The following is a 14,581-nucleotide window of genomic DNA, read 5'->3' as shown; positions in this document are numbered from 1 at the left end:
AATAGAGAAACAACAGCAATTCATCACAGAGCCAACAACAATCACAGTGTGCAATGCCAGGTTTATTAGAAAGCTAGATTAGCAAACAAGCTAGAACAGAGGAGAAAAGCAAAGAAAAAAAAGATTGTTTTGCTCCAAGTGCCATTTACTCCAAAACACTATGATACTTTTAACCACAACTGTACTGTGCAATAACAGGCAATGTGCGTCAAATATATTTGCCAATATCATGGGCTGCTATTAGGCATTTTACACTTAACAGATATTCTATGCTTGTAATGGTCATAGAGAAGTTTGTTCACAAACGAGCCATTTAAAGAATGACATTAATTCTGATATACTCTGATATCTCTTTAATAATCTTCAAAATAAATTATATTCATGTGCATTTATGTAACTAAATTCATACAGATAAAAGCATAATACAGTATATCAAACATCTTTAAGACATGGGATCACCACAATACAGATATGGTATACTGCCCTCAGCAGACAAATGACAAGTTACTCCTTTGCAAAAAATCATCCTACATTCTCTGTAACGTTCCAGAAACATTCATTCTGAAAGCTGATTTAAAGACAATTAAGAGTTTGTTAGATTTACTTGCTACTGTTAAGGGTTGATAGACTTCAGTGTGCATATTTACAGGGTCTTTTTGGTATAAAGTTTTACATTGTTGGTACAATTAAGCGCTAGCTAAGTGGTAGTTCTGCAGTTAAAGCTCCTCGGCCATCTGTAGCAAGGAGTTAATGGCAGCATCCTTGTTGCCCTGTTGGGCCTCCAAAACGGTGCGGATCACCTCCTTGTCCAGGTTGGGAAACATGTCCTGAAGGGCTTTAAGGTCTTCTTCACCGCAGGGGGCGCTCTGTGACGTGACAGCAGGCACGGCTGGCATTCCCATGGGCACCACACCTTGGTTATACATACCAGGGACACCTAAATGCACATTTGGACAAAAGCGAATGTTTTGTGTTTTGTTTTTATCATTTAAAGGCATTATTTAACCGTGCACAGGCAACAATTTTAGAGTCACTCTCCCAAACAGATCTAGCTTGCTTACTCATTTTAACTCTGAAAATCTGACATAAAATAATGACATGAAAATCTGCTATTTATTTTTTTATTATTATTTTTGAAAGTTCTTTGAATCTTTAGACACAGATGTTTGCGTATGTATTTTTGTGTTGTTGTTTTTTTTTATTCAGAGGCTGGAACTAAGCAAAAAATGCAATTTGGTGCAGATGCTGATATTTATACTGCCAAAAATTAAGATGAATTTTTGATAATTTTTTATGTAAATCAATGAGGTCTTTATATCAGTATAGCAGACTACCTACATAAAATGATATATCGGTTGTCACTCTATATCTCCAATAATATGTCTTAGTAAGATGATATTTAAAAAAAAATAAAAATAACTATAGGACAGGAAGAGCTAAATAAACTTATCACTGCATCTAAACCAACAACATGTTCATTAGATCCTGTACCCACAAAATTACTTAAAGAGTTGTTACATGTAGCAGAAGAACCGCTTCTCAATATTATTAACTCGCTGTTATCTCTAGGTCATGTCCCAAAACCGTTCAAGCTGATGGTTATTAAGTCTCTATTTAAAAAAACACAACTAGATCCTAATGATCTGGCAAATTACAGACACATGTCAAATCTTCCGTTTATGTCTAAAATTTCTGAAAAAGCTGTGTCTGCTCAATTATGCTCCATACTTCAGTCAGGTTTTAGGGCCCATCATAGCACAGAAACTGCACTTGTTAAAATTAAAAATGACTTGCTTCTTGCATCAGATCAAGGCTGCATCTCTTTGCTAGTTTCTCTTGGTGCTGCATTTGACACTATAGATCATGATATACTCATAATTTTATGTCATATTTAAAAATGATGGTTTAATCCTTTAAGATGGTTTAATCCTACCTGTCCAATCATTATCACTTTGTCTATTAAAATGGGGAATCATCTCAATTAACGCCTGTTAAGTATGGAGCCCCTCAAGGATCTGTCCTAGGCCCTCTTCTATTTTCAGTATACATGTTGCACCTTTACGGGATTAGTTTCCATTGTTATGCAGATGATGCTCAATTATATATCTCAACAAGACCAGATGAAACGTCTAAATTATCTAAGCTAACAGAGTGTGTTAAACATGTAAAAGATTGGATGACCAATAATTTTCTCCTATTAAATTCAGATAAGACAGAGATATTACTTATTGGACCAAAAAACATTACACAGAATCTCGTAGATTAAAATTTGCAATTAGACGGATGTACTGTTACTTCCTCTACAGTCAGAAATCTGGGTGTTATATTAGACAGTAACTTGTCTTTTGAAAATCATATTTCCCATGTTGTAAAAACAGCATTCTTCCATCTTAGAAACATTGCCAAGCTACGAAACATGTTAACTGTTCCTGATGCAGAAAAGCTAGTTCATGCATTCATGACCTCTAGACTGGACTATTGTAATGCACTGCTAGCTGGTTGTCCTGCATCCTCAATAAACAAGCTACAGGTAGTCCAAAATGCAGCGGCTAGAGTCCTTACCAGGTCAAGAAAATATGATCATATTACCCCAATTTTACAATCTATGCACTGGCTGCCTATTAAGATCCGTATCAGTTACAAAATATTACTACTTATAAGGCCCTTAATGGTTTAGCTCCTGCGTACCTAACTAATCTTCTACCACGCTACAATCCATCACGCTCCCTGAGGTCACAAAACGCTGGACTTTTGGTAGTATCTAGGATAACAAAGTCCACTAAAGGAGGTAAAGCTTTTTCGCATTTGGCTCCCAAACTCTGGAATAGTCTTCCTGATAACAATCAGGTTTCAGACACACTTTCTCTGTTTAAATCTAGATTAAAGACGCATCGCTTTGGCCAAGCATTCAAATAATGCATATCATAATCTTGTTTAATCATTTGATCAATATCTGATCAAATGCACATTATTATTCTGTAGCTTGAGTTGAACAAATCATTCTTGGTTGGTTGGAACAGCAGCTACGCTAATTATGTCTCTATTTGTTTCTCTGTTTCTGCCATAGGATTGGCATCCCGAGGTAACTAGGAATTACACAAACTTCAGTCTGGATCCAGCCCCTGCAAAGATCTGAGATGACTGAACACCTGAAAAGAGATGATGCCAACCCTGAACCAACACACAAAACTACCAAATTTTGCTATAAGTTTGACCACAACATATAAATCGTAGCTATTAATAGTGTTCACCGTCTGTTTGATTACATGTCATTAACTAACTGCATGATTTCACTGTATAATTCTGCCACATGGACATTACCTTGACATAGTAACCACTGATAAGCTACTATTAAATAAAAAGCAGAAACTTTAATTTACTGTAAAGCTGCTTTGCCATGATTTGTATTGTGAAAAGCACTATAAAAAAAATAAACGCTCCTCCTTATGATCATATTTGACTAACATTTTAACATGATTTTTAAAAAAAAAAAAAAAAAATTATGTCTTGATAATCAAGTAAACCTGCTGCAGTCCAATAAGTGTTCATCTTGAAATATTACTAACAATATCAAAGTTATTCTTATGTTTACTTCGAAAATATCAGTAAAGATTTCACAGCAAAAAGACATGGGAAGCACGAGCTGGAGGTTTGTACGATTACACTAAAAGGCCTTTTACTTGCTAAAAAGTCCATCAGATGACAGATAACATGTAGTAGATTGTGTGAAACAGGCATTTCAGTAAAATTTTGATCATGTTGATCATTTAAGGGCCTTAGAAATGTGTGTACCAAATATGATACAGTAAGGTTAAACATGAGGAAGGACACTAAAACTGCATGAATATTTGTGAATACTTTCTGAAAATAAAGCAGTGGCTGATCGATTTATGATGTCACAGTGTTAAACAAACCTGCTATGGGCACATATCCCACACCCTGTTGATAAACTGTAGGCATCAAAACCACAGGCTGCGGCTGCATCATCATTCCCGCAGGTATCGTCTTTGACAAAAAAAAAAAAAAAAAGAGAGAGCAAGAGAGCAAGAGAGAAATATACATATGAAATATTTAAAAGTTGACAGGCTCTTTTTTTGAAAGAGTTACTATTCTTATACTGTATATCAGTTTACATTGCATATACTTTATGATTTTTATGCATGTCCTGAACAAGTCATTTGTACAGGCAGCGAGTAATTTGACTATCCACATTAAAAGCAAAAGCAGAACACAACATATGCATAACTATCACAATTGCACTGGTTTACAGAGTTGAAAGGCAACAGCATTTCTCTTGTAACAGCTGGTCAAGACACTCATGCACAGGAGAATTTTGTGAGTGAGGACTTACAGCAAAGGACATGACAAGATTAATCATGCCTTCTTTGTCATCACCCTGTCTTCCGCTCAAGCTGTACCATTCATCCACGACGGTTCCCTCTCGCAGGCTCTCTGGGATCGTCACGTGTGTCCATGCGATGCGATCATCCATGGAAAACGCCCTCTGTCCGGTAACACAGAACAATCAACAGTTAAGATGGCCTACTGCAAGAAAAGTCACCTTTACATGCAGGATCTCAGGATTTAAAAATTCATGATTTAAGATTCTGTTATTTTGTTTTTATTAATAAACAAAAGTATATAAAATTTTTACATTATTTTTGTTTTAGTTCTTTTAGTACATCAAGTTAAAAAACTGTGTATTTTTAAATTTTGTCAATTGTGCCATTTTTATGAATTTTTTGTTTGTTTCTTCGCCTACGTCCAGCATCATCCACTGAAACATCATTCTTTTGGGAACGCGCGTATGACAGTTTACAGAAGCTAGAGATTAATTATAGATATTTTTCTTACACAAATGCATCAATGTACCTCAGATTCAGAAGGCCTTTATTGTCCCTTTAGAGCCACATGGAGCACTTTTTATGATGGATAGATGCACTCTTTTTGTGCTTCAAAATCTCGACCCCCATTCACTGCCATTATAAAGTTTGGTAGAGCCAGGACATTTTTAAACATAACTCAGATTATATTCGTCTGAAAGAAGAAAGTCACATACACCTAGGGTGGCTTGAGGGTAAATCATGGGGTAATTTTTGGGTGAACTATCCCTTTAACTATAGTAACCATGGCAGGCCTTAATGTTCTTCCATACTGTGTAAGTCAATGGCTACCAGAAACTCTTTGGCAATCAAAAGTCTTCAAAATATATTCCTTTGTGTTCAACAGAAGAAATAAATTCATACAGTTCTGGAAAAACTTGAGGGACAGTAAATGATGACATTATTTATTTTTGGATGAACTATTGCTTTAATGTGACTATAATATGAATTAAATATCAACAGTTTTCAATGACTGAAATTAATGTTAACTAAATATGACAAAAACAGGGACATGTAACACAAAACTAAGCTATTAAAAATAACTGGAAAAGGAATACAATTTCTAAACACTTTGAAAAGTACATGATTCTAAACTTTCAATTATTTTGTCTCCTCTTTTTTGAAAACAAATAGAGATTCTGGTAGTTTATTAAATTTTTGTAAGTAATCTTTTCCTGTCAACAATACAGAATATTGATGTAGTCACAGTTATTGTTAAATGGCGTCAAGTGTTGTCTCATCATAGTCATGAAAAAAAAAATGTGGTCAATCAACATTTTTCATGTTACTTTTCTTATATATATATATATATATATATATATATATATATATATATATATATATATATATATATATATATATATATATTTTAAATATTATAATTTGGTAAATTAAAATGTTTTATAAGCAATGAGAAGTTATTTCAGTCTGACCTCATCGAAGATTTCCAGGTAGAAGGAGTCGACTCCGGGCGGGACAGTGCACTGGATGACTTTGTTCCAGCGAGGGTTCTTCGCTCCATTGTGGGCAGTAGGAGTCTCATAGACAGCATAACCAAGTCGAATCCTGCAGTAAGGATCCATGCGTGTCATCCCATAGTTCTTCGCAAGCTTCGCCTGTGAAAATAACAATTTAATTAGCCTTGTAACTTACAGGCCTTTGCATCTCCTTTTAAATATCCAGTATACTTATTACACACTTAAAGTCACAGATGCATAAATACAACTATTGTAAAGAGCCATTTATGTAGAAACACGATGTTAAGCCGAAATGTTGTTTTATGCAAATGACTGAAATGCATTGCTCAAGCAACTGCCCAATCAGTGTGGCAACCACAGAAAGATTTCAGTGATGGAAATAACTTATCATTATCATATTATTACACCTTTTACCAGGTTAGTCTCTGGAGGAAGCAATATTATAGACAGAGGAGTTCATGTTTCATGTTTCATATGCCTTCTTGATTTATTTGATTATTAGAAGAATCACAGCTTTTGTCTTCTCCAGATGTTAACTGATGGACTGGAGTTATGGGAATTGTGGATTACTGTGATGTTTTTATCAGCTGTTTGGACTCTCGTTCTGACGGCACCCATTCACTGCAGAGCATCCATTGACGAGACACTGATGCAATGCTACATTTCTCCAACTCTGATGAAGAAACAAACTCATCTACATCTTCGATGGCCTGAAGGTGAGCACGTTTTCAATACATTTTTGGGAGACTGAATAAATTGTACCGAACAATGACATTTTGTCAAAAAAAAAAAAGTCAAAATACATGGGGGAAAAAAAACAGAAAAACCGTGTTTGATTTTTTACGCATCCCTAGTAAAAAAAACTATGTTATTGTTTTTTGGAATGTAACAACTTGTGTTTTACAAACTGAAAATACTCCCCTACAGTAGAAATACTTGAAAAATGTGCATTCAGAACAGCAGTGTAAGTCTGACTGTCCACCAGACGTACCTGTACGACGGTGATGCTGAGACGGCCAGCCGTTGCTAAAGACCCTCCGTACTGCAGCTGTCGGGCCGCCTGGGCGTCTAACTGCACCTGCTGCTGCTGCTGCGTCGGGGTGATTCTCAGGAAATCCTGAGGCAGCTCACCAATGAAGACCTGAACACACAATAACTCCAGCTTCTGATTCTGTGCAACGAGTTACGATACGTCAGAATCACAAAAACACTTTTTTCCAGCACGGCGCTGGCCTGATTGAAGGGAGCTCGTGAGCAACGTGTTGGAAACCCCTGCTTTAGAAAAGTCTGTAAAATAATTTGGTTAAAATTTCTCAATGGTAGTGTGAAACAACACCGTTTTTACCCTGTCAAAAACAGCTCAGTCTACAGCAAGCTGTTTTAGTGCATGTCCCTTTAAATGTTAATGAGCTCTGCTGACCCCGCCCCTCTCTGAGAGAAACTTGTTAACTAGCAGATTATCAGGAAAGGCGATTTGCAAAGATTCATTGAAAAACCTTACACTCACTTCATCTGGACGTGAAGCTGGATCATGAATGATTCGCGCAAAAAGACAGATGCACTAATGTAGATCGGGGGCACATTCCCTTCAGAAACAAAGTTAATCCACTGTGTCTTCAGCGGCTCAGATGTCGGGAGTGAATGATGAACGCTATGTTCATTATTACATCCAACAACAGAACACCTCAATCACTCAGGAGTCAATCTTGTCTACATCTGCTCCGGCGGTGAAACAATGCAGACTGATGACAGTCACTCAGGACGGGTCTAAGGTAAGACACCAGTCCAGTCTGTGTATATATATATATATATCAATTAATAAAATAAATAAATAAATAATAATAGTAAAAACTAAATTACATTATGCAATTCAGAAAGAGATTTTTTTGCAAGACTACTCAACATCCTAATTAAATTGTTTAATAACTGCTTAAAAACACGGGTAGTATCTGATATTTTAAAGAAAACCTATCAGTATTAAGTATAAAGTACAAAGTATTTGTTGGTTATTGCTTCTTCTATTTATTATTCTATCTAAAGATGACAAAACACTGTTGAACATTGCACAATTTTATTCAATACACCTCTAATGTATATTTTATTCATCTTTTACTTTATTGACGTGGACTGGAGGCGTCTTTGATTACGTCATGCGTCAACTGCGTGCTAATCACGAGCGCGATGCACGTAACATGACAACACCATTCATGACATATTACGACATATTATGACATTAAATCACATTCGCTAACGTTTAGTTTTCACATTTTGACGCATTGACGATCTATCTCGACGTTTCTGCAGCACTTGGGAAACCAAGAACTGTCATACGTAACGTTACATACTTAAGTTTGTCTTTCTCGTTAGTGTGCGTCCAACATTGTGATGTTCAGACGCCAGTTGAGGTGTAACATCTGTATATGCATATTGGTAATGTTAATTCTGCACTGCGCAACTTTCGATGTTTGTTATTTTTATTGGGAAAAGCCTCCTTATGCTGCTCAAGAAAGCTAGCATGTCGCAAACGGTAAAAGCGTATTTAAAACCATGTCTTACCTGTCCCCGTTGCGTGCTAACTGTTGTTGCCATTTCGAGGTTATTAGATAACGCCTGTCTTATTTTCTAAATAAGCAAAATGTAATAATAATTACGTCAGAATATGCTGATAAACAACGATATGCATCAGCGAAGCTCTCTACCGGAAATAAGCTACCACCCTCTCAGGCCACGCCCCTTTCCGAACTTCAGAATAAAAGTGCTCTCGGCATGGAACTACAGAATCCCTGTAGCCTATGGGTTTATCTGTACCTTTCCAGAGCCAGAAAATAATCTATTTTTAATGGTAATAATTCCTATGAGCAAAGGATAACTAGGAAAAAGAGTTATACTTATTTAAAGAAGCTACACATTTTTTTTTTTTATTGTGAAAATAGCTATATGTGTTTAGGATACATTAGGGAGTCATTGTTGGTTTTATTTACTGGATATACAATAAAGTTGTCCTCATTTGTAAGTCACTTTGGATAAATGTAAGTTGCAAATGCAAAATGTAAATGCAATGTAATGTAAATATGATTTATAGTAAATGCATTTTTATTGCAATTTTATACATGCATTTTTGAAGGATGCGCTGTAGCCTATATGCCTACAACTGGTAGCCTAATAGAGTCTAATTTGAGATTAATTATATTAAAAGAAGTTGATTTTTCAAACACGAATGCAAATATTTAGAAACAACACCCCAGCGTATAATGCTTTTTAAAAGGAATGATACTGAGAGACATCTCAATCAGTAACTGGCCTGTTTTGTTCTACTGTAATAACAATGCAGTGGTACTACGGTAGGTTGTCTCGAGAGAAAGGAGGAGCTGAAAATTAAAAACACTTCCTGCTTTACTGTGCGTTGCAAACAAATGCCAGATGCCCAGGAAGGTGAGTCTCAAGCATCAGATTTGTACAGATTCTGTCATTTTTTAAACGTTACAAAAATTAGATTCAATATCATGTTATTACTACTGTTTGAGAATGAGAATTAACGTATGGTTAAGCATCCAGAACGCTCTCGTGCTATTTGTGGTTCACTTAATTATTTATTCCCGCGTCTATAAACATGATTAAGATTATTATCTGATTGTTTCCGCTTATAGTTTATCGTGAAATTCGATTATGTGCAGTTTTATGATTTTGTAAATGTGTGAGGATGTCACTTTAAGAAATCCGACGCGGAACCGTGAACTCGTGTTACACACTCTGGCTATCGTTTATTCAGAGCAAGTGCACGCGCCTGATGCCAAATCATATTGTTGCTGTTGTTACAACATAACTAATGTGCATTTGCAATGTTCCTCTTCCTTTATTCTTGAACCATGAACAGGTCCCTACTCAAGCGATCCAGAATATTAAGAATGGCTTTCTCAGACACCACTCGGTCGGAAAAAGACGAACCCTTTATCCTGAGAGCCACCAAAATCGCAGTGGTCGTCACTCTTTACTGGTTAATCTCGATTTCCATGGTTTTCCTGAACAACTACCTGTTAGACAACAAGGAGCTGGACGCGCCTGTCTTCATCACATTTTTCCAGTGTGTTGTTACCGTCGGACTGTGTTGGATCTTAAAATTTCTCTCAAAATTGTGTCCGGGATTCGTGGATTTCCCGTCTTTGAAATTTGATTTCAGAGTGTCCCGAGAGATTTTGCCGCTGACTGTCGTGTTCATCGGCATGATCACATTCAACAACTTGTGCCTAAAATACGTGGGAGTTGCCTTCTATACCGTTGGCCGGTCGCTTTCCACGGTGTTTAACGTGCTTTTGTCCTACGCGGTTCTGAAGCAAACCACGTCTCTCTACGCGGTGCTGTGTTGTGGAGTCATTCTCGGTGAGTACCAGCCGCTTAAAGGGACAGTGCACTCCAAAAAAAAAAAAAAATGTCATCATTTACTGTCTCTCATGTCGTTCCAAACCAGTACGAGTTTCTATTCTCTGCTGAACACACACACAAAAAGATATTTTGAAGAATCTCGGTAACCAAATAATTGACGGTAGCCATTGACTTCCATAGTACTATAGAAAAGTACTATGGAAGTTAATGGCTACCGTCAGCTGGTGTCCAACGTTCTTCAAAATACCTTCTTTTTTTTGTTTAGCGAATGTAAGAAATTCATACAAGCCAGGTTTCCATCCTAAGTTGTGAATTTAACTTGTGCGCAAAGTTGGAATGTCTCATAAAACATTTGCGAATAAGCACCGTTTCCATCCAACGAGTCAGAGGGAACAAAATCGTCGCTTCCTGATAAACTGGCATTAAATATCACTAAGACAATTCGCAAATATAATAAATTACTTGCGCTTCAGGTGAGCAGACGAAACAAAATAAATGCGGTTTCGTGGTCCTAAAAATGTTTTTTTTTGCAATTTATTTTCAAAATTTGGTGTTTCCATCATTCGTTTCTGATGCGATGTTTCAAAATGCGCATAAAAAGAGGGTGATGGAAGCAGCTACAGGGACGCACGCCTTCTTTCTCCCTTCCCCATCTTTTGTAAATAAATTAATTACAAAATTGCAGAGAAGACGTCACAGTTACGTCACTCGCAGTTGCGCGCGTGTAGAAAAACACTGGTGGAAAGTGGAGGGAAACAGGTAAAATACATAGAATGTGAGAAAAAAAATTGGGCCTTTTGATGTCAGAATCTGAATGCAGATTATTTTTATAGATTCAAAGATGCCATTTGACGCTGAACGCCAACGTTTAAACAGACAGACTTTGGATGAAAACTGCTACGATTACTCTACTTTTAATGCATACATTTGTTTTAAACAATAGGTCTACATAATATTCACAAATGCTGTTCATAGGGGACGTATTGTATTAGCCCTACAGTTACAGCATGGAATATTATTTAAATTATTTTATTATTTAAACATATTTATTTTATCTCACAATTCTTACTTTTTTTTCTCGCAAATGCAAGTTTATAAAGGTCAGACTTTATAACTCGATTTAACTCAATAGTGAGTTTGTCAATACTGAGGGAAGAAAAGCCAGGAGTGTGGGATTATAAACTCGTGATTCTGAGCCGAGGGGAAAAGAGAGAATGACGAGTTGTTTTTCCTTATCAGAATTGTGGGATATAATCTCGGAACTGCGAGAATAAAGTCACAATTTTGAAATATAAACTCAAATTTACTTTTTAAAATTCTTTTATTTCATGGTTTCTTAGACTAATGCTTGAAAACTAATTTTCTGCCACCAGATAGGCTCCGCCCACAATTGGTCTATTGGAAGCATTTTTCTGTGTCAAAGTAAAAACTATAACTATTACTAAAAAAAGTAATTGTGAGGATAATGATAATTAAAATAATAAAGTGAAATTGTGAGACAGAACTATTATTCTAGAATTCTTTAATCATAGGGAAGTCCACACCACAACTATAAAGATAACAACACAGAGAAACAATATTTTGAATAACAATATTTTTTCGGGATTTTTTTCCAATTTACCAATGATAAAAAAATTGAGAGCCAATCAGAATGCTCCAGCATTTAAAGTGGCAGACAACATAGAGTGAATGTGACAAGACGAAACTTTTGGGGTTTTTGACAGATAAAATTGTTGGAATCTCTTACTCTACTCATAAGTAGCACGGGTATATTTGTAGCAATAGCCAACAATACATTGTATGGGTCATAATCATGGATTTTTCTTTTATGCCAAAATTCATTAGGATATTAAGTAAAGATCATGTTCCATGAAGATAGTTTTTAAATTTCCTACCGTAAATATATCAAAACTTAATTTTTGATTAGTAATATCCATTGCTAAGAACTTCCTTTGGACAACTTTAAAGATGATTTTCTCAAAATGTTGATTTTTTTTCTCACCCTCAGATTCCAGATTTTCAAATAGTTGTATCACAGTCAAATATTGTCCTCCTAACAAACCGTACATCAATGAAAAACTTATTTAATCAGCTTTCAGATGATATATAAATCTCAATTTCGAAAAATTGACCCTTTTGGTCACATATAAGCTTACTAAATGGGTTGTATGTTTTAGGGGTGGGTCACAAGTACATGTGCATCCGGAACTGGGCTGTAAAAATAAAGTGCTACTGTTATCTTTATAGTTATAGTGCTTGACGTGAACGGGCCGTAAAAGGCAGAAACCAGCTTTCATACCTAATGAGAATACATTTTTTGATACCGTCACAGCAGCTATGAAGACCCCATTGATCAACACAATGGAGTCTGCTACAAAAGAGATATGCTGACTATCTGTGCTTTGTTTCGTAATGCCTCCAGGTGGATTCTGGCTGGGTGTGGACCAAGAATCTGTGGCAGGTTCCCTTTCTTGGACAGGCGTCGTTTTCGGCGTAGTTGCCAGTCTCTGTGTATCTCTCAATGCCATCTACACGAAAAAAGTGATGCCGGTGGTGGATGGAAATATCTGGAAGCTCTCCTACTACAACAACCTCAATGCCATTGTACTTTTTATTCCACTTATTGCCATTTTAGGCGAACTGAAAAGCGTGTTGGAGTTTAACCGACTGACACATTTAAATTTTTGGGGCATGATGATTTTGGGTGGAGTCTTTGGCTTTGCCATCGGTTACGTCACAGCACTTCAGATCAAATTCACCAGTCCATTGACACACAATGTGTCTGGCACAGCCAAATCCTGCGCACAGACCGTGCTGGCGGTCGTCTACTCGGCCTCCAGTAAGAGTGCGCTCTGGTGGACAAGCAATATGATGGTGCTGGTCGGATCCTCCGCCTACACCTGGGTCAAAGGACTCGAGATGAAGAAAGTTGAAGTGCCTCCGGAAACAGAGACCACAAGCAGTCTGAAAAGTAAAGAGGATTCTATGGTGTGAAAAATGCTTTTGGAGCAACTTTATTGTAGAGACTGTCTGTACAGCACATCTATATAAACATAGGTGTATTTATGGGCATTTGAATGTTTGATGTATATACACTTACTTTGTGTAAATGATAATTATTAAAACTTGTTTAACAAAACTCTACTTGTTTGATAACACGCTATTTTGAAACTTCATTACTTTGACCCAGAATTAATTGTTAAAGATGTTGCAAAGACTCTTCCTGTCTAAAGGAGGATACAATGTGTCTCTATTCAGATGAGGAGTAACCAGATTGTGTTTCAGATTAAAAGACAAAGAGATAGAACAAGATTAACCTGTTTATGGTGTGACAGACAGGAGCCTTTAAGTTCATCTGCATGCAGCTTGAGTGGAAATACATTGTTTGTGTTCCTGTTATAGGATACTGGAGCTCAGATTCTAGCTAATGTGTGCCTATGTAGAGTGTAACTGTCACATATGCAGTCACATGGGAAAATACTTTCATTGCCTAACCTAATTGATGTACAATCCATGATTCCTAGTTTAATATTTATCTAATGTGTACTGCAGGAGTGTCTGAACCTGTTCCTCTAGGGCCATTATCAAGCAGAGTTTAGCTCCAGCCCTTAATTAAACACACCTTAACCAGCTAATCAAGATCTTCAGGATCACTAGAAACTTGGAGCTAAAGTGGCCTGAAACCAAGGATCCTTCAAACTGGAATGGCCTTTGATGCTGCTTTCAGACAGACCATGGTAAAATGTTAAATGAAATAAAAGATGTCCTGTTTTTTCATTATATCGTTTGAAAAGAAAATGCAAATAATAAAATGCAAAACATTATAAGGAATACACACCCAGAAAAAGGTACTCAAAAGTATACAGAAGGCTGAGGTGCTAACACCAGTGTAAATTCCTGTTTCAGGTCCAGGTTGCAGATTCACATTTTAAATGTAAAATAAATGATCAATTAAAGCACATTTCTTACATTATAAAAAAACAGTCAATAGTGTTAATGTAAATATGCCAGTGCTATTTTAGTATTATTTTAAAAGTATTTTAAGTGAGTTTTTATTGTCATATATATATATATATATATAATGCTTCCAATTTTGTGTTTTCCTTTTTTGTTTAAAAAAATACTACTATTAAGGTTTAATTTATTTTATGTCAGTTTTAGTTTTTATTTATTTCTACTTAGAAATTTTTGTATTTTTAATTTAAACTTTAAAAAACAATGATTTACATTTAGTTTACATTTTTCATCTAATATCTATTTTATTTTATTTTTTTTACCTATTTTATTTCCGCTGTATTTCAATGTTTTAAAAAGTTCTAGTTAACACAGTGATACCCCTGA

General features: G+C 36.0%; 2 protein-coding genes across 3 annotated transcripts; one reads left to right on the top strand and one right to left on the bottom strand.

The window, feature by feature from the left end:
* Positions 1-41: 41 nt before the first annotated feature.
* On the bottom strand, positions 42-8,601 carry LOC109085165 (toll interacting protein). The gene is made up of 6 exons (XM_042728763.1): positions 8,417-8,601; positions 6,852-7,001; positions 5,816-5,998; positions 4,352-4,504; positions 3,915-4,005; positions 42-937 (listed from the first exon to the last, which is right to left on the bottom strand). The coding sequence occupies exons 1-6, from the start codon at positions 8,447-8,449 to the stop codon at positions 717-719; spliced, it is 831 nt and encodes a 276-aa protein (XP_042584697.1). The 5' UTR covers positions 8,450-8,601; the 3' UTR covers positions 42-716.
* Positions 8,602-9,157: 556 nt separating this feature from the next.
* On the top strand, positions 9,158-13,994 carry LOC109085169 (GDP-fucose transporter 1-like). Of its 2 annotated transcripts, XM_042728761.1 has the most exons (3): positions 9,158-9,292; positions 9,735-10,237; positions 12,663-13,994. In XM_042728761.1, exons 2-3 carry the CDS (start codon positions 9,766-9,768, stop codon positions 13,232-13,234), a joined length of 1,044 nt encoding a protein of 347 aa, XP_042584695.1. In that variant the 5' UTR covers positions 9,158-9,292; positions 9,735-9,765; the 3' UTR covers positions 13,235-13,994. The 2 variants fall into 2 exon arrangements, with proteins under 2 accessions (XP_042584695.1, XP_042584694.1); XM_042728760.1 differs by lacking the exon at positions 9,158-9,292 and having other exon boundaries at positions 9,427-10,237.
* Positions 13,995-14,581: the final 587 nt, after the last annotated feature.

This window comes from Cyprinus carpio, chromosome B7, assembly GCF_018340385.1.
Source record: "Cyprinus carpio isolate SPL01 chromosome B7, ASM1834038v1, whole genome shotgun sequence".
Lineage (NCBI taxonomy): Eukaryota > Metazoa > Chordata > Actinopteri > Cypriniformes > Cyprinidae > Cyprinus > Cyprinus carpio.
Note: the sequence above shows the minus strand (reverse complement) of the source record. Positions and strands in the feature narration are given on the sequence as shown.

Bases quoted from the DNA above. Each gene is read 5' to 3' on its own strand.
- LOC109085165 (XM_042728763.1), bottom strand. From the start codon at position 8,449: ATGGCAACAACAGTTAGCACGCAACGGGGACAG. The intron at 5,999-6,851 runs GTACGTCTGGTG...TTATTTTCACAG, and splicing joins TCAGCATCACCGTCGTACAG to GCGAAGCTTGCGAAGAACTA. The intron at 938-3,914 runs GTTTGTTTAACA...ATGTGCATTTAG, and splicing joins GGGATATGTGCCCATAGCAG to GTGTCCCTGGTATGTATAAC.
- LOC109085169 (XM_042728760.1), top strand. From the start codon at position 9,727: ATGAACAGGTCCCTACTCAAGCGATCCAGAATATTAAGAATGGCTTTC. The intron at 10,238-12,662 runs GTGAGTACCAGC...TAATGCCTCCAG, and splicing joins GTGTTGTGGAGTCATTCTCG to GTGGATTCTGGCTGGGTGTG.